Genomic DNA, 26349 nt, shown 5'->3' on the forward strand with positions numbered 1-26349 from the left:
CAATTGGAGTGCTTAAATTAATTTGTCTAATAGGTTTTAGATGTCATATGGTAAGCCATATTTTAAATCTGAGCTGGCCCTAAATCAGGCATGTCAAACTTGCGACGTCATATGACGTCGCGCAACGTATCGGGCTGGTTTTGCCATTGCCGGCAATGGGGTGGCCGCAGCTTCCATGTGACGCATCCGGCCCACGGGCTGGCAGTTTGACACCCCTGTCCTAAATCCTATGTGATATGTTATTATTAGTAGTAGTAGTGTTGTGATTATTTTAAATGTATTGACTGTCCAACTCCAATCGATACTATGGTAGCAGATTGCTAAATTTCCATGCCTAAGTCAATCTCTAAATAGAAGTTCGCATGTGAAACAGAAATAAGAGTATTTCTGGTTTCTCCAAGACTAGAATCTAGAGTACAAATCACAAGAAGATGTATACTCTGATCATAATCAGTAAGAAAGTTAATTAAAATATTTGGAAAGAAATATCATCATTCAAACTTACAATAAAAACAATTAGTGCATAGTAGACACTGGAGGCAGGTGATGGGGACATAAAGAAATATCCTAATTCTGACATACTAAAGTCAGCAGACTGGTATAATGCTTTTGAAGGATTCAACTTTCATTTTGCTCTTCTGTTTCTATGAGCAACTCCACATGCAGCATTTAAATACTCCCATAGTATGTTTGCAAGGTTACATGCTGTTATTAATATTGGCCAGCAGAAGTGATTAACTACAGCTTTGTTGCAGTGCAGAGGAAACTACTGCAAAAAAAGATGCAACATTATCAGCACTGTGGTTTTGCAGTAGGCCATTTCCATTAGCACATATTCCCACTTCAGTCAGCCTATTAGTCCTTGACTCTCCCCTCTTATTCTAATTGTTAACTCAAGGCTATGCTTGAAATTATAAGCCACTGGTAAAACCACTGTAGCATCTTGAGAGTATCCGAAATTGTTTTGTTAGAATGTGAGTAAATAGTTAACTGGCCAGTTCCTTAAACAGAAGGCAGGAACTAAGAAAACTTTGAAAGAAAAAAGAAAAGAAAAATATATAGTTGACAATTGGACAGAGAAAAAAAGAGTAAGAAAATAACTAGTGTATCTTAAACAAAAGGGGAGGAAAAAAATCTGCTAAGATCTTCAGACAAGCTACACATGCCTTCTGTAATAATGTAATAATGGAACATTTATCCTTAAAAATAATTTTGTATGATATGCTCACAGAATGTTATTTGTTCATGACCAGTATTCATGATCAATGGGTAAATAAATACAAGTTGAAAGTAATACTTGCTGCCAAATGTCTAACACACTTTGCTACCACATAAAGAATAAGAGATGGCAATTTATATAAATAAAAATATAAATGTTCGTTTGTTCAAAATCTTAAATCTCTGAAAGTTCTTCACCGATTGCTTTGAAATTTTGACACAACGTTGCATTCGAATACGCACGTGTTTTTATTTACGGTACCTACTATTATATAGATGTCACACCTGTGACAGGTAAAAACATGCTTTTTTTGAAAAACAGCACCATCTGTTGGATGTAAAAGCAACACACGCTAGCATTGTGAAATTAAACATATTACAAACGTGCGCTTTCTCTTTTCTTTCTTTTTCATTTAACCAGACTGAGCCACAGCAATGCGTGGCCGGGTACAGCTAGTATCAATATAAAATCAAACTTCAATTTCTGAATGTTTTTCTTTTGATTTTCAATGATATTTTAAGGAATACTTATCTAACTTGAAATATATTTAGAACAAATCATGTGACTTCTGTATAAATAAATCCTGATTTTGTTCCATTCAGCAATGTTGCAAAACATGTTCTCATCCCAAATTCACAGAGCAGCAGCTCTGCAGCTTCCACCACAGTGAGCAGCTTTTTAAAAAAGAAAGGGAAAAAACCCCTGATCCCTGTTACACAAATGAAGCATACGGTAATGGCAAAACCTGAAGGCAGGGGACTGATGGGCTGTTGATTTTTCCATTCTCCTATTGATCAGAGAGAGCATTGGCCAGCAGATGCAAAATTCTCAGTAACTGCAGAGAATACAGTCATAGGATGTTTTGAAAACGATCCCTGTAGCCTTTTCATTTTGCACTCTAACCAAAATTATCTCCTTGTTTAGTTACAATTGGCTATTTATTAATTACTAATTAATATAGAGAAATGAGATGTTTTAATTACTTGGTTTTTCATAGCACTCAACCTTTTCATTTTTTTAGATGGATTCCTACTCATTTGTAGCTTCCACAGCCCTCTTCTGTATGTTTGACTCACAGAGGTGTCATCTCCTGTTTATGGCAGTTGAACATATTTTGGAAATATCTAAAGAGCAATTGATAGTTGCTCCTACAGGTTGCCCCTACTGCAAAGTTATGCAATTTTTTCACTGTATTCCAGGTATTATCACTGTACAGATTCCAAAGAGCAATAACATTAAACACTGCCCCTCTTTCTTCACCCTAATAGTTAATAATTTCCCAAGAAGGAGGAACATTTTTAACTAAACCTTACATTCAAACAAATGGTTCAATACCTTACATTCAAACTAATTTAACCTATTTAATGAAATGTACTTATATAGCACTACACAGCTCACTTTTATCATCAAGAAATTGACACTAATTTCTTCCAATCTATGCTTTCTGTTTTACTGAAAAAGAAAATGCTTAAATATTAACATGTTCAATTCCACAATTCAGCTGTTCTAACATAGCTCCCTCAGAATGTTCTTTGCAGTGCATAATCAGTGCCAACTTTAAAATAGTTACAATTCAAAGGAATATCAACATTCTCCTATATGAACACTTGCAGAAACTATGTCTTGATTATAGTGCTTTCAGTTGTACATGATACAAAAACAACTGCCAACAACCTAACAGCTGCCCAATAATCTCTATTAGAATTTCAGCATGCAGAACACACAGTAAAATTTTCATGCATACTGGTACACATTACAGATACAATCTTACTTTTTATAACACTGACCATCTAAGCTCCTGATAGTTTATAACAAAACAACATCATAATGAAAAGGTAAATATTAAAAACATTTCACAAATTGTTTAAATAATGGCAGAGAATGTCAATTCTACCAATCTGGCTGGGCATCTATTACAGTCAATAGAAACTCAACAATGATGAAAATAACTTAGATATCAAGTACATTTATTACTGACTAGAAACTCTTTATGGACTTTTTGCTGAAAATGGAAAAAATGAATTGGAGAGTTATGGATCTCATGATTAGAAAGAATAAAATGTGATGTAATTTTAAAGAGGGAGGATAGATGATAAATGTATTTATAATTGTTGTAAAACAAGATTGGGAGCTGCTTCTTTACATTTTTTTCTTTTTCTTTTCTTTTTCCCCCCTTTTCATTATTTATCATTGTTTACCCTTTTCTCTTTTTCTTAAATTTATATTGTTTTTAATATTGCATAAAATTCTTCAATAGGAATGATGAAGATACCTACATTTATACTGAGAAAAAAACATGATTTTTTCTCAGAGTCAACAGATGAACAAATACTGAATTTAACACCATTGAGGACATGAACCCATTTAAGACCAGGGTTTTTGCAAAAAACTGCAGTCTGGTATTTCTGTATAACATTAATTGTATACAAAATAAGCATAATATTTACTACACTTTTTCTGGCATTGTGTTGCTGATTAAACTGTAGAAGGACGGGAAACAACGGTTTTGGTTCAAAACCAAACAAATACCAACAAATATGTCAATCAACTCAAAGTCAGTTCTTGAAGGTTATTTACCACAGTACTATGCTTTTTCAAAATAGAACATAGCTTCATTTTTTGAATGATTACACAAAGTAAGTTCCATTTAATAACAGCATTTAAGAAGTCATTCTTTACAGGATTGAAACTTTAAATTTAATCTCTAACCCCTTACCTTAATTCACTGTCTACTTACTTTTCTAGCAGGAGCCATAGTAACAGTGTTATGTTCTGGGGGTGGTATTTGTTCTGTGATGAGAATTCTGGATTCATGATTGGAATGGTTTTCAATAGACTCTTCTTTGTTCTCTAAAAAGATGGGTGACAGAGGATGAAAGATTTGCAGACGTTCTACAATAATTCTAGATTTAACTGAGTGATGTGTTCTGGGCATTCTAGTCCCATTCTTTTGAAATGTTGCAGTTAAACATATACGCCCATTTGAGTTATTGTAAGTTAATCAGTATATATTTAAAAAGCCATTGTCCTACTGTACAGTCTGAACAAAATGTTGCCACTGTGGAACAGTAATTTTCTACAATACCTACTGATTTTCCATACATTATTTTAGAAAAGGATAGAAAAGTCAAGAAACTAATAAATTCATTCATTCAATCTGAAGATTTTGATCCCAAATTTAAATACATGCGAAACTACTTTAATCTAGACCATGAGTGATTCATCAATAATTGCTGTGCCTAAATTTATGATAAAAAATATCATTTGAAACTGGCTCTGAAACTTGTAAATGAATGAAATGACAATTTTTTATGTGCTGTGTACTTTGTCCCAGTCTATTTTACATTGAACTCTATCTTTAAAAGAGATCTTCATCAGGCCTTTAGAAAGAGCTAAACATCAAGTACTAAGGAAGTATTAAGTTCAAGTTTTTGTACATTTTATAAGATGGCAATAAATGGTAAGAACATTGTCAGGCACAAATTTCTGGGAATGCAGAAGGCTTCAGATCATCCTGTGATAAGAGGTGAAGATAAAAATGCCTAAATCTGAATACCAGAGTCGGGTATACATGCATCCTACCCCCAAAAAACCCCTACAAACTGCAAGTCATGTCTTTATACTAAAAGTACTATTTCAGAAGATGCACATGAAATGTAATGGCCAGTATGAAGTTGCAAGAAGTTTTTGTATGCATTCATTTATAATGCTCTATATCTGAAAGTTGGTGTCAACAATAAACATTGGCCAGCCAGATACTACTTGATGCAAAGTTGAAAAGGGACCTCAAAAAATAAATGAAACTTACATTTCTTTTATTAAAATAATAACTCCTTGAACACTTTATCTACTTGTGTAGAGGCAAATAATTTTCCAAGATGACAAAGAGCACCAACATTTCCTAAGCTTAGGCATGTTCAAATCAGGAGTTCAGAGATGGAACTGATAAATTATGTATATCCATACCATAGGTTTTTGCCATTAATTCTGTATTTGCTTTGATGAGTAATTACTTGTTTTGATACAACTGGTAGTACAAAATCCTAATATAATGCTGCACCGAAGCAATATATCTTGTGCAGTCTTCCAATTTTTAATCTAGAAAAATATGTAGATAGAAGTCTCCTAAATTTATGCAGTACCATGTACATTCAAAAGCCACTAATGTATCTAAGAAAAGTGAAGGAAGCTGAGTAATTTTTCAGAAAAAAACACTGCTGTAAACAGTCATTTACTATATGAAGAAATATGTTTAATTGTGACTGTTCAATAGATTTGAGCATTACTTGCTATTTACCTACCAAAGAAGAAGGGGCTAGGGATGTAGTGAATCATTGTCATCAATGCTCTTCTGGTTAATGAATTATGAAATGTCAGGTACTTCCTGAAGAAAGTGGATGGGACTTTGTAAGGATGTGTAAAATCATTCTAAATATGAACCTCCATGAAATTGCTGTTTCAGGCACTTAAATTTAAGAAAACTCAGACCACTTCCAAAGTGCAGAAAGCAGCTTCTTTCATACTTGGAACAGCTTTTTCTGCATTCAAACTGCAAAATCTTGTGAAGTTTCACAATCATTTGAATTCCATAGATGCTGATTCTTGACCCTGTTAATGTGAAATGATAGAAAATATTTGTAGCTTGGGTGGTAGATGCTAGTGGTGGTTTGTTCTCTGAGCCTGCTGTTTAGCTTCCAAACATTTTGTCACCAAGAAGGTGTCATGCTCAGCAGGGCTTTGGTTGAAGCATCTTGTTTCAGTTCTTCACTGCTTTTATTGACCTCATATGGTCAAGTAGTTGGTGGGTCATGTGACTGGTTGGTCATGCTGCATGCCATGCCATGTGACTGGCTGGTCATTATGTGTGAAGGTCACCAAGTGAAAAGATGGTCGATGCTGGGATTGGTTGGTCACTCAATTGACACTGCTTCTTATGGGTTCGTAGGCTGGCTCCAAGTTGACATGTTTGTTGATAGATCAATTGGTTAAATACCAGGCTTTGATGAATTCTCATGCATGGCATGTGGTGGATGGAACAAAAATCATTGGCCATGCCACCATATGCCACACAAGTGAATTCATCAAAGCCTGGTATTCAACCAACAGATCTATCAACAAACATGTCAAATATGAACCCATAAAGAGCCGTATCAATCGAGCGACCAATCAGCCGGGCACACGGCCCTCCAACCACATGACATGAGATCAATAAAAGCAGAGAAGAACTGAAACAAGACATTGCAACTGAAGCTCCACTGAGGATGATATCTAGCCTGGTAATGAAATGTTCGAAAGCTAAACAGCAAGCTTGGAAAAGAAACCACCACCAGCACCTATTAATGTGATTGTATTGAGGCAGAATTGCTAGTAAACAGTAGACTAGATTACTAACCAAGTGGACTAAATGTAACTAGGTTACTGTCATAAGAAAAAACTCTCAAAGGGAGCAAACAGGTTTAAATTTACTTAATGGTAAAGGAATGCTAATTTGGTTGGCACAGAAAAGTAGAGCTAGAAACCTGGAAGATGGGATGAATTCTAAAAACAGGAATTTCACATTGCAAAATATTGTCACTAATCTTAACTAGCAACACTCTGTATTTGAACTGACTGTCTAAAGCTGTAGGCTTACGTAAAAGTTCTGAAAATGATTTCAACAGTGCAGTTTCATAGAATTTTCTTGCTCATAAAAGAAGGAAAAAAAATCTGTTTTAAATATATTACTTTGCTTATTTATTTAAATAAATAAATATATTACCTGCCTCCTTTTCAGTATCTGACTCTGAAACTTCATCTTCTTCTGCTTCTTCCTCTTCCTCTTCCTCAGAGCTGGAACTACTAGATTCCTTGCTCTCTTCTTCTGTCTCTAACGATTTCAAAGTATCCGCTTCATAAATAATCTCTTTGCTGAGGTAAAAACCAAGAAAAGTATTTAGGGAAACAAAAAAAAATCAAAGTAACTAAACGGGTTAAGAAACTGAAAATGTAAGACTGCCACACATGAAATCATTTCTGCAGAAAAGTAGAGTGATTAACTAATTCCCTTTATTAAAATTCATGCTCCCATTTCAGTATCACAAATTTATAGCTTTAATGAATATAATGGGACAGGAAGAGAAAGCTACTTGAAGGGAAAATATATATTTTTAAAAAGAAATTGGCCAGTTTCTTTAGAATCGCATCAGCATAGTACTGAAATTCAATAGCACAGATTATGAGTAGTTTTAGCCCTGGAGCAGAGTACTTTTTGATAAAACAGCATTAAAAATTAAGCACAGCTTTAAACAAAAAAATTCTGTTTAAGCACTTGAACTTTAGAAACTCAAATTAAATTATACTAATTTATAAAATTTATATTCTACTACTTTTCAAGGAAGTCAAGACATCACATATGGGTATTCCCTCTTACTTTATTCCTCTTAAGAACTACTTGGTATAGTAGACTGAGCTAAGAAATAATGACTGACCCAACCCACTTAGTAAGATCCACATCTGGATGGGGAACGGACTCAAGTTTCTTGGATTCTAGTCTTATGTTTCAACTTCTAGTGCTCGCTTCCTCCACTCCATTAATTTAACATCAAATTTCACAATAAACACAAAAACATTTTGGACAAATAATCTTACTTTTTGAAAAATCCACTTTGAACTTTACCATTCATATCAGCTTCAATTAATTTGTTTGATTCTTCACTACGGAGCTGTCAAAAATGTAATTGGAAAAATATGTTAACAAGCTATTTCTGTTCTGTCTAGCATGTCAGCATAGGCAAATGGCAGAATTGCAACTCTTTTAAGCACTTCATTTTGTTTAAGGTAAGGAGAATTTATTATGATAAATATATAAAACTGAGATACATATATGAAACAACCATACTGAGTCACTGTGATTCAAAAAGTGTTGTTTTTGTAGTTCCGTAAAGATCAGGTTGGGGTAATGGAGTATTATTAGACGAAAACTTTATACTTTGGTTTCGTAGTTATAAGAGGTTTCGTGGACTTCCATCTTATACGAAGTTTCGTGGTTCTATCCTGTTCTTCGTTACCTACCTTTGATTAGTTCCTCTCTTGGTTGAATCTTGATTTTAATCAGTGGAACCTCCAGAAGTTGTGGGTGCTCCAACACTGGAGGATTTTAAGAAGAGATTGGACAAGTATTGGTCTGAAATGGTATAGAGTTTCCTGCTTGAAGAAGCAGGGGTTGGATTAGAAGACCTCAAAAGTTTCTAACTCTGTTATTCTTTTATTCTGTTAAATTGGAATAAGTCAAAAGTTTAAACTCACTGAAGCTGTTAGGTTCTAAAATATGCTAACATATATTTACACACATACATAATTAAATTCAGGAGACCAATCAGTAAGCAAAATTAAATGTTTCTTGAATGGTGGGGTTGGCTTCCTGGTCTAGCTAAAGGAAAGAGCTGAGGAAAGAAAAAAGAAGCTGACTGGCCAAATGAGGAACCTACATAAGTCATAGACTATCAGTACCACCTCTATGATTTCTCCTGATTTCTTTTCAACCTACAAACCTTACACTTTAAGCCTCAAGGCAGAATTAACTTTCAATATTTTGCATCTGAACATAAGTACATAAACATAAGTATAGCATAAACTGGAACTGGACCAGTCTCTAAAGTAACAACACCTGGAGGACTTTCAATTACTGTACTAGGAAATATGCTACCCCTTTTTGTAGCAAGATCATTTTCATGTTTTATGCATTATTATTCTGAAGAAAAACTGAAACAAAAATGTTTGTATTCTTCTGAAACAGAAGTTATTTATATTAGATAAACTTCTATATTGGCCTACGCACACACACACACACATACAAAGGAAGGGGTTGCAGCATTTTTAGAAAAAAAGAATCTCTATTCCTTTTCAGAAATGAATTTTTCATTATTAAATTATACTAATATTATAGTTCCAAGTTATTTCCTTCAGTGAGAAAGTTTCAGAATTAATTTACCCTTTTAGTATATTTTGTTTTTTGTTTTTTTAAAAAATAATTTATGAAATGGGGAGATAACCCACATTCCCTAAGAAAAATAGACAATCTAATGGAAAAATGAATACAGATACCATCAGGGCTTTTTTTCAGCCGGAACGCGGCGGAACGGCGTTCCGGCACCTTTTTCCGGGCCGGCCGCACCGGAAATAGCCCCTCCCACACCGGAAATAGCCCCTCCCAAATTTTACTTGCATTCCTGTTCTCTAAAGGGGCGGTCCTAGGGTTTGATGAGGGCGTGGCCAGGTTTGAGTTCCGCCACCTTTTCTCCGAGNGCCGGAACGCGGCGGAACGGCGTTCCGGCACCTTTTTCCGGGCCGGCCGCACCGGAAATAGCCCCTCCCACACCGGAAATAGCCCCTCCCAAATTTTACTTGCATTCCTGTTCTCTAAAGGGGCGGTCCTAGGGTTTGATGAGGGCGTGGCCAGGTTTGAGTTCCGCCACCTTTTCTCCGAGAAAAAAAGCCCTGGATACCATTAATTTTTTAAAAAATCTCTCAGAAAACTAGACAACGTGGAATGGACTGTTTATCCAGTTAACAACTTTAAGTTATGTGGACTTGAATTCCCAGAATTCACAACATATTGGCTGGGAAGTTTGGGAGTTGATATCCACATATCTTAAATTGCTAAAGTTGAGAAACACTGATATAGGGAATTTTAATTGTTTTTGAAATAGCTTTCATTCTTCAGTTACTTCTTCCTCTCCCCTCATTTCCATCTAGTACTGTCCTCCACATTCTGTTTCATAGCTTTTCCTATAAAGCTATACTTTTCTCTTGCCCCATTGCCATCGTGTTTCTCCCCTCTTTTTTTTTTTTTTTTTGCTGAGAGGAGAAATGCAAATAGTGTATTTCTCTGTATGAAAATGGTTTCTGTGAGAGACTGTGAATGGCTCTGAGTGAACAGGTAACAGAAACAATTTTATAATTTTAGGTAACAGACATCAGTTTTAATCAATAGATATTAATTTGTAATGCATATTTGTCCTGACCTTGCCATTTGCAGAAGTATGGCATTTGGCAAATGTATATGTATAAATCTGGTATGTGTGTTATGTATGTATATCACCCACATATATTATACACATTCATATATTTACATGTAAATGGCAACATTTTCAGAACTGGTATAAACTAGTTGCAATGTAAGGAAAATGAACACTACACACATATGTTTCTCTCTCTGTCTCTCAGGCCATTTTTAATTCACATTCATCTTCTTTTAGAGCAACCATGAAAAGATATTCAAATGCTGTGATGGGTCTATTCCCCATGACTCCCCATGGAAATGAAAAGTGGACTTCAAAGAGGTGGGATAGGAAAAATACTGAGGCTTTTAAGTTTGGTGTCAGAGAAGACTCCTGAGAATACTATAGCCAGCCAAGAAAACAAACAAATGGATCATTGAACAAATCAAGTCAGAATTATCACTTGAGAACAAATGGCCAGGCTCAGATTATCCTACCTGTAACATATTAGGTGGAAAGCTAGTTCCCTAGACAGAAGGCTCTAATGCTAGGAAAGGTGGGAGGAATGAAAAGAGGATGACTAACAGCAAAGTGGATGGACTCAGTAACGATGGTGATGAGTACACTATTGAAAGATCTGAAGGTTAGGGACAGATTGCACTGGAAAATATCTATCTTTTTGGTCACTAATGAGTTGGTGGCACATAATCAGTCAAAAAAAGTAATTTTATCTATGTTATTTTTACTGTTTATAAACCACTTCAGTCAACACTTATGCTTCATATGTAACTATCACAAAACACACATTTCGTTGCATTCCACTATCTAAGAAATCATAAGAATAACATGCACAAAAATTCTTTGATTAAGAGGGGTACCCAGAACCTACCATATTCTGTTTCTTCTGCAACATCTCTAAGTGTTCAACCAATCCCTCATCAGCAACATCGAATGGTGTTTGACCCTAAAGGCATGTATAACAATAGCAAATATTTATTCTGGACTTGGCATTTCTTTAACATGAGAAAAAGATTCTTTGTGTCTTTGTGAAAAACAAATTTAAAAATATGCAAAACTACTTGGCAAGAATTGGAAAAAATTTCAAGGTAACTCTTTTTCTTAGAAATGCTTTCCATGTATTTTAACTTGTACTCATTGCCAAATTAGCTTATACCTGTATTTTAGTATGTATTTTTTCATTATATAGCCAGATATAAATATGGAACAGGAAATATATGGCTATTAGACATATTGGGATGTCAAAATATCAGATACTGTTACCCCAAATAAAAACATGCTATAGCAATAGTATCAAAATTATATTTTGTATCAGATGAATTAGAGCAGGTACAATATTCCTAATCCAATTTCCAATCATTCCTCTTTCTGTGACAATTTCTCCATGTTAGTCCATGGTTAAAGATTATGCCAGTGCTAATCTTAATATTAAATGGATAACCCATGACCCATTGCGTCATCATTTCAGAGATATTTCCTTACCTAAACAAAAAAACAGAATGAACGCAAGTGGGCAAAAAAGCATTGGGAGAGACAGTGACTTCCTGCCAGCTTTCCTTGTAGGAAGCTGGCAGGGTGCATTGGAAATCCTGACCACGTGACTTCAGCTGACCAAGGCAGCATAGCAGTATAGTAGCACTGACTAACTTTGCCAAATTTCAATCTCATTGAAGACATGGGTCCCAGATTTTGGATGCATTCTGTAAATCAGCCCACTTGAGATATGCCTGTCCTCATGTAATGTACCATTTTGCCCAATTGCGGGTTACAAACCATTAAATACATAAGAGTTTTAGCAGTATACTGGACAATCCATTACAGATTAGGTCATCCTTTTGGAGATATTTCCTTACCTAAACAGAGAAACAGAATGGCCATGGAGGATTGCTATTGTTTGGGTTTCAAAATTAAAGAAGAAAATATCTTTTTATTAAAAAAACAAAGAATAGCAAGATAATTGATTTATCACTGCTACTTTAATTGAGGAGTTCGTAAGACAGAGGATACCAATTATCTATCCTGACCTTTCCCTATATACAGCTGAAACTGGCAGTTTCTCCAGGGAATGATAGTGACAGACTTTGGCCACGCCGCCAATATCAACCAAAATATTACATTGTGCAAGTCATGCATTTTGCCTCGCTCTTTCTCTGTTGAGGTGCTTGTTGTTGAAGGCAGGTATTGTCATGTTGATAAACTTTTGCAGTAATTAGTGTTTCTCACATACTAAGTTGATCTTCCCTTTCCTCCTCCATCTTTTCTTACTTCCTTATTCTGCACTTTTATGATTCTGGAGATGTGCAGCCTTTTCATCCTCAGTTTCTTGACCTCTCTCTTCCTTGCTGCATCTTGATATTTGGAGTCATCTCTTGACTATGACATCACCACCACTTATTTTAATTTTTTTTAACCAGTGATACACCGCATGTTTGCGTGCCAGAGAAGGGGCACATAAAGCAATAAAAATATCCAGCCCTTTCTTCATGCACCTTAAACTTGTTTTTTTTTTCTTTAAGAGTCAACCAATGAGTCAATTCATTGCTGCTGGGTGAGGGAGGGATTGTGAGATTGGCTGGAAAACAGTCATGGAATGTTGAAAATGTAAATCACACAAATTACCCCATTTGAGGTATCTTGGTTCAAAAATTGTTGCCCTATGATGCATCATTTTGTCCAGGTAAAGATCATCACAACTAAAGTTTCAGTAGTCTACGGATTAGTATGTCACTAACTGATTTTTCTTTTCATAAAAATGTATAAACCGACTTTGAAATTCTCATTAGCTACAACTCGTCACAATGAAAACAGATAAAATATAGAAGCAGATGACAACCTATTGTGTGCATTTATGTCCTAGAAAATAGGAAATAAAGCTCCCAAGTAACAAAGGAAAATTACTGAATTCCATATTTTCTTCGTCAACCAGACTACCCACAAGAGTTTAAAAAAACAAATCAGAACTTTTCAGAGAACTGATGGGCCCAGTCCAGAGGCATTTATATTGTCAGATAAATTAGCTGGTTTCAAATCTGTTTGGGTACTTCTCATGATGTTTTCTATGTACACTAGCTTCAATTCACTTATGCAATTATGAAGAAGTCTCCATGAGGTCTCCTTTTAACCTCCAATTACTTATTTTTTCAATCCATGTGCTGTGATTGTCTTGTGTTTTGGAGATCTTTTTTTTAAAAAAAAATTGCAATTTGTCATTTAATTCAGGATCGTTTAGGGAGGGATTCTTTATTCTTTTTTTTTAAGCTAGGGCTGTCCTGCTACATTCTCTTGTATTTATATCTACCTTACCAAGTTCTTTCTGTCCTTCAGTTGAAACATTTTGCTATCTTATTTGTTCAAATACAGCATCTTGCATTCCTAGAAAGAACTTCAAGTTATTAGTGAAGGACCTATTGAATTCTGGTCTTGATACCATACGAGGCACAGATACTCCATACGTTCTTCAACTGTCCACTGAAGCTGTTGTCTTGCAGGAAAGTGCAGCATCCATATGAGTCACTGGTTTCAGGACTATTAGCAGGAAATCTAGATGTTGTGCTAAAATTATCTTAAAGTTGGATTCAAACATGATCACCATTGTTATCATGCTTTCTAGTTAAGTTTCGCTTGTCTCTTTTTCACTATTTCCTTAAAAATATATATGCCTGATTTTCCTATATATTATATTTATAACAAAATTGATTTTGCCCCAAGAACCTTAACAGTTTACCCATCACTTTCTCCTATATAGTTTTGGATCCTTTCTCATGTTTTCTTCCCCAAAATGGGAAGAATAACAAAAAGAAATTTTATAATACTCATTTTATAAAAGACAAAAAAAAGAATGAATATTTTTGTTTATGCTGTTGGCCCTGAAGATATTAAGTGAACTATTACAGTAAACCCATTGTCATAGTCAGGTTAAATTTACAATTTAAAAATAAACAAAACAGAAGAAAATAGTATTATAAACAGCATAAAGAATACATTTTTACCTGATACAGAGCATAAAATGTACATAATGCAATCAATTTAATTGTTGAGTAATGCTGAACCACCGATAATAACATAAATCAATTTTAAAGCTTGTTTAGTTGACAAAGAAACATAGTCAACATTTCTTTTTAAAAAAATTCCTTCCTCTTTGGGAGTATTTATGGTATATTGCTAGTCTAAGACTCACTAACCAGCTTGTTCCTGATGTCCATATCACAGAGTGCTTCAGCCAAAATAGTGCAAGCTTCTTTCACCCCCCAGTGTGCAGCAGCATGGAGTGGTGTCCATCCATCATTGTCCTGAATATTTACATTAAACCCAGCTTGTATCAAGAGTCTAAGGAAAAAATAGCAAAGATGGCAGCAATTCAGTCTTGTAAGTTAGTAAACACTGTAAGCAGCATGCAGTGGCTTTGTGAATGAAGCTTATCCTATGACAGAGATCAGTGTGATCAAGTAGACAGCTCTAAATGGTAAAAAAGAAGTCAAGTTTAAGGTAAAGGATAAAATAGCTTCTTCCTAACAATGATGGTAATTAATGATTGACCTTAGAGATGGAATTGAAGAATCTGAGAAAAAGAGAGCTCAAACAGATTTTTAGGAAATGCCTTAGACAAGCAGAAGCAAATCTCAGAACCAGCCAAAGCTGAAGCAGTGGCATTATCTTGTGGATTAACTTCTGTACAATGACATTTAAAATTATCATAAATTAATCTTATGACAAAATTATTTAGCCCACCATGGTCTAATTTAACTGCAGTTCAGCACAAACATATTCAGAGGTCATCTCCAGTCATGTCTGAAATTAAAGCTAAGACTTGCAAATGTTTTATCTCTAGTTGTTGTTTCTTCTGGATGGAGTCTTTCTTAGCATAACCTGGGAATGAGTCAGAAGCAGTTTAGGATTTCATGGCCACTATTACAACCATGGGTCTGAAATCAATCCAGATTATAACAGGTCTGATTCATATATTCTGCATCTCTTGAACTCAGAGCCAACGAGGTTCTGAAAGCAGAAGGTATTACAGAATGATCAGATAATTTTTGTGTAATCATGATTTGTTAGCCCCACCAAATTCTTCAGGAGCCATTAAAATGGCCCACTTGGCTTTCAGAGGGTGCTTAGGAAATGAACAGACAATTTAACAAACAATTTTATTGAGTACCTAACTAACTAATGCAATATAGGTGTGATGAAGGCACTAGATGGGATAGTTCTCAAGTGGCCTCTTCCTGTCTGCTGATCCAGGAGCCTTGGATCTGGGAGAAAAATCAAAAGAAGGGCATATAAAATAGTGCTGCAGAAAATAAATAACACAATTGGCCATTGTATGTAGTAAGCTCATATCTGAGTCTAAACTGTGATGATAAGTATTAAGAAAAAGTTGGTACTTCTTGGCATCTATTGTATTAGTGGAATGTCATCCAGCCGCAATGTCACTTTTGGATACAATTGGGCCCAAAGAGCTTAGCATTGGCCACTAAGACTTCTCTAAGCACTTTATTAACAATATCATTACAGCTTATTTTGTAATTATAATGCTGGCTGGCTAGCTGGCTGGCTGGACTCTGAAGAGATGGCATCTTGTGATAACATCTGAGATTTGTCTAATCCTGGGAACTTGATAAAATGAAGAACATCCTTTGTGAGTGATCTAGGTCCATNCACTAAGTTTTTCACAACAAAAACATCAAGGCATTTCTAGTCCAACCCCATTACCTCATAATAATCTGCTTTTGAAATATGAAACCAAAGCATCAATATTCTCCAAAGCACCTGAAGGTAGAATATGCTTCAAAGCACCAAGATAGGACAAGAAGCAATGGATGGAAACTAATCAAGGAGAGAACCAACTTAGAACTAAGGAAAAATTAATCAGTGGAACGATTTGCCTCCAGAAGTTGTGGGTGCTCCAACACTGGAGGATTTTAAGAAGAGATTGGACAAGTGTTGGTCTGAAATGGTATAGAGTTTCCTGCTTGAAGAAGCAGGGGTTGGATTAGAAGACCTCCAAAGTTTCTAACTCTGTTATTCTTTTATTCTGTTAAATTGGAATAAGTCAAAAGTTTAAACACACTGAAGCTGTTAGGTTCTAAAATATGCTAACATATATTTACACACATACATAATTAAATTCAGGAGACCAATCAGTAAGCAAAATTAAATGTTTCTTGAATGGTAGGGTTGGCTTCCTGGTCTAGCTAAAGGAAAGAGCTGAGGAAAGAAAAAAGAAGCTGACTGGCCAAATGAGGAACCTACATAAGTCATAGACTATCTGTACCACCTCTATGATTTCTCCTGATTTCTTTTCAACCTACAAACCTTACACTTTAAGCCTCAAGGCAGAATTAACTTTCAATATTTTGCATCTGAACATAAGTACATAAACATAAGTATAGCATAAACTGGAACTGGACCAGTCTCTAAAGTAACAAAACCTGGAGGACTTTCAATTACTGTACTAGGAAATATGCTACCCCTTTTTGTAGCAAGATCATTTTCATGTTTTATGCATTATTATTCTGAAGAAAAAATGAAACAAAAATGTTTGTATTCTTCTGAAACAGAAGTTATTTATGTTAGATAAACTTCTATATTGGCCTACGCACATATACACACATACAAAGGAAGGGGTTTCAGCATTTTTAGAAAAAAAGAATCTCTATTCCTTTTCAGAAATGAATTTTTCATTATTAAATTATACTAATATTATAGTTCCAAATTATTTCCTTCAGTGAGAAAGTTTCAGAATTAATTTACCCTTTTAGAATATTTTTTGGGGTTTTTTTTGTGTTTTTTTTTTTTAAATAATTTATGAAATGGGGAGATAACCCACATTCCCTAAGAAAAATAGACAATCGTAGGAAAACAAACTAATGGAAAAATGAATACAGATACCACTGCTAATTTTTGAAAAAAAATCTCTCAGAAAACCAGACAACGTGGAATGGACTGTTTATCCAGTTAACAACTTTAAGTTATGTGGACTTGAATTCCCAGAATTCACAACATATTGGCTGGGAAGTTTGGGAGTTGATATCCACATATCTTAAATTGCTAAAGTTGAGAAACACTGATATAGGGAATTTTAATTGTTTTTGAAATAGCTAAACATGGCTTTTTCTTTACTTTCATTCTTCAGTTACTTCTTCCTCTCCCCTCATTTCCATCTAGTACTGTCCTCCACATTCTGTTTAATAGCATTTCCTATAAAGCTATACTTTTCTCTTGCCCCATTGCCATTGTGTTTCTCCCCTCTTTTTTTTTGCTGAGAGGAGAAATGCAAATAGTGTATTTCTCTGTATGAAAATGGTTTCTGTGAGAGACTGTGAATGGCTCTGAGTGAACAGGTAACAGAAACAATTTTATAATTTTAGGTAACAGACATCAGTTTTAATCAATAGATATTAATTTGTAATGCATATTTGTCCTGACCTTGCCATTTGCAGAAGTGTGGCATTTGGCAAATGTATATGTATAAATCTGGTATGTGTGTTATGTATGTATATCACCCACATATATTATACACATTCATATATTTACATGTAAATGGCAACATTTTCAGAACTGGTATAAACTAGTTGCAATGTAAGGAAAATGAACACTACACACATATGTTTCTCTCTCTGTCTCTCAGGCCATTTTAAATTCACATTCATCTTCTTTTAGAGCAACCATGAAAAGATATTCAAATGCTGTGATGGGTCTATTCCCTATGACTCCCCATGGAAATGAAAAGTGGACTTCAAAGAGGTGGGATAGGAAAAATACTGAGGCTTTTAAGTTTGGTGTCAGAGAAGACTCCTGAGAATACTATAGCCAGCCAAGAAAACAAACAAAGGATCATTGAACAAATCAAGTCAGAATTATCACTTGAGAACAAATGGCCAGGCTCAGATTATCCTACCTGTAACATATTAGGTGGAAAGCTAGTTCCCTAGACAGAAGGCTCTAATGCTAGGAAAGGTGGGAGGAATGAAAAGAGGATGACTAACAGCAAAGTGGATGGACTCAGTAACGGTGGTGATGAGTACACTATTGAAAGATCTGAAGGTTAGGGACAGATTGCACTGGAAAATATCTATCTTTTTGGTCACTAATGAGTTGGTCGCACATAATCAGTCAAAAAAAGTAATTTTATCTATGTTATTGTTACTGTTTATAAACCACTTCAGTCAACACTTATGCTTCATATGTAACTATCACAAAACACACATTTCGTTGCATTCCACTATCTAAGAAATAATAAGAATAACATGCACAAAATTTTTTTGATTAAGAGGGGTACCCAGAACCTACCATATTCTGTTTCTTCTGCAACATCTCTAAGTGTTCAACCAATCCCTCATCAGCAACATCGAATGGTGTTTGACCCTAAAGGCATGTATAACAATAGCAAATATTTATTCTGGACTTGGCATTTCTTTAACATGAGAAAAAGATTCTTTGTGTCTTTGTGAAAAACAAATTTAAAAATATGGAAAACTACTTGGCAAGAATTGGAAAAAATTTCAAGGTAACTCTTTTTCTTAGAAATGCTTTCCATGTATTTTAACTTGTACTCATTGCCAAATTAGCTTATACCTGTATTTTAGTATGTATTTTTCATTATATAGCCAGATATAAATATGGAACAGGAAATACCGTATATGGCTATTAGACATATTGGGATGTCAAAATATCAGATACTGTTACCCCAAATAAAAACATGCTATAGCAATAGTATCAAAATTATATTTTGTATCAGATGAATTAGAGCAGGTACAATATTCCTAATCCAATTTCCAATCATTCTTCTTTCTGTGACAATTTCTCCATGTTAGTCCATGGTTAAAGATTATGCCAGTGCTAATCTTAATATTAAATGGTTAACCCATGTCCCATTGCGTCATCATTTCAGAGATATTTTCTTACCTAAACAAAAAAACAGAATGAACGCAAGTGGGCAAAAAAGCATTGGGAGAGACAGTGACTTCCTGCCAGCTTTCCTTGTAGGAAGCTGGCAGGGTGCATTGGAAATCCTGACCACGTGACTTCAGCTGACCAAGGCAGCATAGCAGTATAGTAGCACTGATTAACTTTGCCAAATTTCAATCTCATTGAAGACATGGGTCCCAGATTTTGGATGCATTCTGTAAATCAGCCCACTTGAGATACGCCTGTCCTCATGTAAGGTACCATTTTGCCCAATTGCGGGTTACAAACCATTAAATACATAAGAGTTTTAGCAGTATACTGGACAATCCATTACACATTAGGTCATCCTTTTGGAGATATTTCCTTACCTAAACAGAGAAACAGAATGGCCATGGAGGATTGCTATTGTTTGGGTTTTAAAATTAAAGAAGAAAATATGAATCACTGGTTTCAGGACTATTAGCAGGAAATCTAGATGTTGTGCTAAAATTATCTTAAAGTTGGATTCAAACATGATCACCATTGTTATCATGCTTTCTAGTTAAGTTTCGCTTGTCTCTTTTTCACTATTTCCTTAAAAATATATATGCCTGATTTTCCTATATATTATATTTATAACAAAATTGATTTTGCCCCAAGAACCTTAACAGTTTACCCATCACTTTCTCCTATATAGTTTTGGATCCTTTCTCATGTTTTCTTCCCCAAAATGGGAAGAATAACAAAAAGAAATTTTATAATACTCATTTTATAAAAGACAAAAAAAGAATGAATATTTTTGTTTATGCTGTTGGCCCTGAAGATATTAAGCGAACTATTACAGTAAACCCATTGTCATAGTCAGGTTAAATTTACAATTTAAAAATAAACAAAACAGAAGAAAATAGTATTATAAACAGCATAAAGAATACATTTTTACCTGATACAGAGCATAAAATGTACATAATGCAATCAATTTAATTGTTGAGTAATGCTGAACCACCGATAATAACATAAATCAATTTTAAAGCTTGTTTAGTTGACAAAGAAACATAGTCAACATTTCTTTTAAAAAAAAATCCTTCCTCTTTGGGAGTATTTATGGTATGTTGCTAGTCTAAGACTCACTAACCAGCTTGTTCCTGATGTCCATATCACAGAGTGCTTCAGCCAAAATAGTGCAAGCTTCTTTCACCCCCCAGTGTGCAGCAGCATGGAGTGGTGTCCATCCATCATTGTCCTGAATATTTACATTAAACCCAGCTTGTATCAAGAGTCTAAGGAAAAAATAGCAAAGATGGCAGCAATTCAGTCTTGTAAGTTAGTAAACACTGTAAGCAGCATGCAGTGGCTTTGTGAATGAAGCTTATCCTATGATAGAGATCAGTGTGATCAAGTAGACAGCTCTAAATGGTAAAAAAGAAGTCAAGTTTAAGGTAAAGGATAAAATAGCTTCTTCCTAACAATGATGGTAATTAATGATTGACCTTAGAGATGGAATTGAAGAATCTGAGAAAAAGAGAGCTCAAACAGATTTTTAGGAAATGCCTTAGACAAGCAGAAGCAAATCTCAGAACCAGCCAAAGCTGAAGCAGTGGCATTATCTTGTGGATTAACTTCTGCACAATGACATTTAAAATTATCATAAATTAATCTTATGACAAAATTATTTAGCCCACCATGGTCTAATTTAACTGCAGTTCAGCACAAACATATTCAGAGGTCATCTCCAGTCATGTCTGAAATTAAAGCTAAGACTTGCAAATGTTTTATCTCTAGTTGTTGTTTCTTCTGGATGGAGTCTTTCTTAGCATAACCTGGGAATGAGTCAGAAGCAGTTTATGATTTCATGGCCACTATTACAACCATGGGTCTAAAATCAATCCAGATTATAACAGGTCTGATTCATATATTCTGCATCTCTTGAACTCAGAGCCAACGAGGTTCTGAAGGCAGAAGGTATTACAGAATGATCAGATAATTTTCGTGTAATCATGATTTGTTAGCCCCACCAAATTCTTCAGGAGCCATTAAAATGGCCCACCTGGCTTTCAGAGGGTGCTTAGGAAATGAACAGACAATTTAACAAACAATTTTATTGAGTACCTAACTAACTAATGCAATATAGGTGTGATGAAGGCACTAGATGGGATAGTTCTCAAGTGGCCTCTTCCTGTCTGCTGATCCAGGAGCCTTGGATCTGGGAGAAAAATCAAAAGAAGGGCATATAAAATAGTGCTGCAGAAAATAAATAACACAATTGGCCATTGTATGTAGTAAGCTCATATCTGAGTCGAAACTGTGATGATAAGTATTAAGAAAAAGTTGGTACTTCTTGGCATCTATTGTATTAGTGGAATGTCATCCAGCCGCAATGTCACTTTTGGATACAATTGGGCCCAAAGGGCTTAGCATTGGCCACTAAGACTTCTCTAAGCACTTTATTAACAATATCATTACAGCTTATTTTGTAATTATAATGCTGGCTGGCTAGCTGGCTGGCTGGACTCTGAAGAGATGGCATCTTGTGATAACATCTGAGATTTGTCTAATCCTGGGAACTTGATAAAATGAAGAACATCCTTTGTGAGTGATCTAGGTCCATATATACTAATATGCCATGGAGGGAGAACTATTAGGTTCAAGTAGTGAATGTGTTTGGTGTGAAGAGAATGATAATACTATCAATCCTGTCAGACCCCACGAACCAAGAATGACACATGGAGTTACTTAAGAGTAGTTTCCTTTACTGTTCTTCACCTATAGACAGGATCTTGCCAGCCTAAAGCTACTATTTTCATAAATACAGATATACCCTGGGAATAGCTAGGGAGGAGTCATTTTAACTCTCTTCATGGCAAACAAAGCTCTTCCATTCCTTTGCCCTCTGGAAAGCAGCCCCACTCTCCTGGGAATCCAGACTATATTCCATCACAAATCATCCTGGGTAGCCTGCAAGTGGTGGAGAGTAGGAGGCACTGTTTTGAAGTTGTAGAGTTTAAACTAGCACAAATGTATTTTATTACTCTATGCCAAGTTCATAGGAATCTTCCCAGATTGGCAGATATATCTGGGAAAGACTAAATAAGGCTCAAAGGCTGGCTTGTGTTTATGTAACAAGTCAATGGTAATTCCCCATTTGATACCCCCTCCCGCCTGGGACAGTTGTTCTCCAGCATTGACAGATGGAAGGATTAGACAAGTTACTGCAACATTCTGTTTCAAGTGACAGTTAATGTTACTTTCTTACTACTACCCCAAAAGGAACCTATATACATATATTACTGAACTTAATATATGGTGCAGGACACATATACAATTATAGCATTGCTTCAACTGGAGGTCAGTTCCAAATCAATACTCCATAAATCAAGTCATAACTGCTATCCCATTAGTTTCTAAGAATCTAAAATTAAGTAATTCAGCCTAAGAGGAATTGTTGTAAAGAACTAGAACTCAGCACCCTTCCATATCACTACAAAATCTCTTAGAAGACAAAATAAAAATAATAAATTTCAGAGATTCCAGGATCTCTTAATACTGATATTTCTGAAAACTCAAAGGAATCATTCTAGGTCTAGGAAATGTTCAAATGTAAAACGTAAGACATTTCTTGAATGGAAGTAATAAAGGAATAAAAAAATAAGGAAAAAAATGTATTACTGTAAAGTGGTTTACACAGCACTGGCAAATACAGAAAGCAAGCATTCAAAACTGAGATCAAAAAGTTCTGCTTCCCAAAAAATGAGCACTTAATGAACAAAGGAAATGTGTTCTTCAGTAAAGTTTTTCAAATGCTGATGCTTCCAATACTACCATTCTGGTTTTAGTACGCGACAGTAGCAAAAAAGCAGGCAGATATTACGCGCAAGTTAACTGATATTTTCTCTGAAGTTGATAAAACAAGCAAATCTTATTCCTACATAGCAAAAAATCACTGTAGTGTGTGGGTAAGCCTCTATCCTAAAAGTAGAACCCTAATTTGTATTTACTTACCATTCCTGTATTGTATTTGAATATTTGTCTAAATTTTTACCTTGGTTATGACCAATACATAAAAAAAAGAAATACCATCTGAAAAATAGATGTCAAAGTTAACTTCATAAAATCAGGAAAATAAACAAGTGAAACTTGGTGCCTATTTCATTCTTACAAGGTAGGGCATAAATTGAGGGCATATATCAGTCTAGTATCTGATTTTTTTTATTATAAACAATATTGTGTTTGAGTGGTTAAATGGCCTAGACATTGGTATTTGAACATAGATCCTTTTAAATTTATATAGCTGCCCATTTCACAGCAGACAACAATCCAGTAGAACAAGAGAAATATAGAACAGTCATTATCTAAAGCCATTATCTAATAATTATTAAAAACATTTAAAACTATAGAAGCAAAACTAAAACAGAACAATAATAACAAGTGGAGGAGCATTAGGGGTGCCACCCCACTAGTTCATAACAATCTTATTAAATTCTAACACAATGACTGGGTTTGACTATTTTGCTAATGTTTAACTAAATTTCCCATAGTTTCTGCCTGCTTCACTAGGCCCAGAAAAGAAGAGATGCTTTGGGTTTCTTTCATCAATTAATGTATTATGGTAGCTTCTCTGTGGAAGTACCTGCTCTGTACAATAGCATCTCTCTGGAATTCTACTCCTGTAAGCCGTTTGAAAGGCTCTGAAAACCTGGTCATTTCCCCAGGCATCTGGGCCAGGATTTGGTTATATGAACTCTGCTGGTGAGGTGGTTTTTAATGATTTGTGATCTTAAGCATGGATGTCAATATTTTAAATCTTGAATCCTACCCAGAGTCACTGATATGAGATGGGCAACCATATAAATCATATCAGTAACTGACAAAATAAGCTAAAACCTAACCAACTACATTACGGCTTACAGTATATTTGAACCCAGCCATGTAACTCTTTTTGGTTGCAGTTATTCCCATCGTTTAGTATAGCAGACAATAAAAAGAGATCAGTACCTCATCACCTCACAGTAGTCTTTAGCTGCAGCTACGTGGAGAGCAGTAGCACCTGTTCGAGGGTGCTTTCTCTCTTCAATTTTCCTTCTATTTAGCCACTGTCGGGCATCTTGCAACATTTGTTGTTCTTCTGCTTTTCTGGCCTGATCAAGATCCACTCCTGGAGAAACAGACTGCAGGTGTAAAAACACTTAGAGGTAGAACAAAAAATGATAAAACAGAAGGGGAGATAAATATCCACATTATTACAATGGGAGCAAAATTAAGTTTTTTTTGACTACATATTTTTAAAAACATTTTTTTTTGCTCTTAGGGGTATAGCTATTTATAATTCTACTGAATAATATCTGATGCTTTCAAGTCATTCTGAAGAAGAACTGGCACAATTGCTAGTTTGTATGGCCAATGATTATTCCTCATCATCAACAAAATACTGAGGTGTTTGTGCATGGAATATTTGCAGAAAGTTATAATCAATGATAGAAAAGCCAGTTTCCATCTCATGGGGTGAAATAAATCTACTAAAATTCCCACTTTCAGAGCATACTGATTTCCTTACTGAGAAACTTAGTTACATTATTAACACGCTGAAAATGAAAAAAAAAAACATACCAGTCAAAACTATCTATTTCAGCATTTCTCTAGAGTCAAAATATCAAGATGTTTTCATATGAATCTTTATGGGAGAATGGAACAATTTTTTTATACTAAGTTTATTTAGGAGAATAAACCAATTAGCATATTGATAATTGTGATATAAAAATAATATTATGTCACACTTTTAAAATGACACATTTTATCTAAAGTTTAAAGAGATTCCACAGAAAATTAAATATATTTAGAAATCAATGGAACAAATAGTTTGCAGACACCTAAAAGACCATCAACGATAATTTAGCTTTTCATCAGCTGAGGAGAATCAAATTGGCTTCATTTCCAAGATAACATACTGTAATTGGCAAGAACTGCACTTTGCGCAGTACTTTTTTTTATAGCTATTGGGCAACCATCCATATTTCCTATACAGTAAATGGCCAATCACCAAACTGTAAAAAACTCTCAAGGGTCTATGGACTAGCTGTCTGTATAAAATTATCCTTTGTAATTTCATATGAAATATAAAGCAACATTTTTTCCATATGTCAGTCATCAAACTCGGTTTCTCCTCTTCAGAGGATACTTAGAACGTCTATACAGAAAGAGTGAATGAGAGTTCAAGCTGCAATGCCAAAAATTTACCGGGCAAGAAGACTGGATAGTGATCATATGGGATAGTTAAGTTTTGTAAGCATCCCACAGAAAACCGATATGTTGGTGCAAAATTTTGTTTTACACATATACAAAATTCGTTCTACAATAATTACCTATTACATATGCAATATTTTAATATATTTTCAGAATGTTTTAAAAATCATAATAAGATGTGGAGCCAAATTTAAGAATAAGTGGATTGTATTTCATGCCATGCATCTCTGTTCCTGAAGAAAGAGTAAGAAAAAAACCCATCAAACAAAATCTAATGATAAGGAGATGCCTAATAGCCTCACCCTGCTTCTTTACTTGTTCCAAAAGCAAATCTTTCATGACTGCTTCCTCTGCAAGGTCAGATGGGACTTCACCTTCACTGTTCACAGCAGCAACATTGGCCCCGTGACTTATCAAGTACCTATATAGATGAAAAATAAATGAGACTCCACTTCAACACAAGCTTAATTTATGTGGCCCTCAAACAAACCAAGTCATCAGATAAGAAATCTTCCATCACAGGAAAGAAGCAGTGATAGTTAATTTTTCAGTTAACTGAGAAACTGTAATAGGTCTGTAATCTTTTGGAAATAACCAGGGATTTTTTCCCATGTTAGTAATATTAAACTACTTCATTTTTTAATGTAAAGGGGTCATTTATTCCAAATATGCATCTCTAGTTCATCAAACCTTTCTATGCAAAAAAAAGATTACAATTCTTATGATTCTTATGGTTTGGCTAATTTATGTATTCTCATCTCAAATTCATCTTGCCACTGCAGTATTATAAAGATCATTATCAAATATTACAAGGCAATCATATCTTATCAGAAATAAGTCCCACTGAGTTTAGTGAGACTTACCTCCAGGGAAAATATGGACAACAGTTCCACTTGTTAATTTTCTGAAGTTTGCATTCCTTACATCTCAAATGGTTCCAACAGTAAAAGGAACTCTTAATATCACTGCACTGGATCACCATACGCTTATATTTATCAAAGAAAGCTAATAGAG

General features: G+C 34.9%; 1 protein-coding gene across 1 annotated transcript in view; it reads right to left on the reverse strand.

Moving 5' to 3' along the window:
- Positions 1–26349, reverse strand: part of PPP1R12B (protein phosphatase 1 regulatory subunit 12B) — a 112446-nt gene that overhangs the window by 70538 nt on the left and 15559 nt on the right. Inside the window, exons 3-9 of the mRNA XM_015812518.1 lie at positions 25638–25756; positions 24091–24250; positions 20234–20378; positions 18505–18579; positions 7847–7920; positions 6978–7126; positions 3957–4069 (exon numbers count right to left, since the gene is read on the reverse strand). Coding sequence (XP_015668004.1) covers positions 3957–4069; positions 6978–7126; positions 7847–7920; positions 18505–18579; positions 20234–20378; positions 24091–24250; positions 25638–25756 — 835 coding nt within the window. The remainder of the gene's footprint in view (positions 1–3956; positions 4070–6977; positions 7127–7846; positions 7921–18504; positions 18580–20233; positions 20379–24090; positions 24251–25637; positions 25757–26349) is intronic.

The sequence above is a fragment of the Protobothrops mucrosquamatus genome, unplaced genomic scaffold (genome assembly GCF_001527695.2).
Source record: "Protobothrops mucrosquamatus isolate PMUCROS unplaced genomic scaffold, P.Mucros_1.0 scaffold94, whole genome shotgun sequence".
Lineage (NCBI taxonomy): Eukaryota > Metazoa > Chordata > Lepidosauria > Squamata > Viperidae > Protobothrops > Protobothrops mucrosquamatus.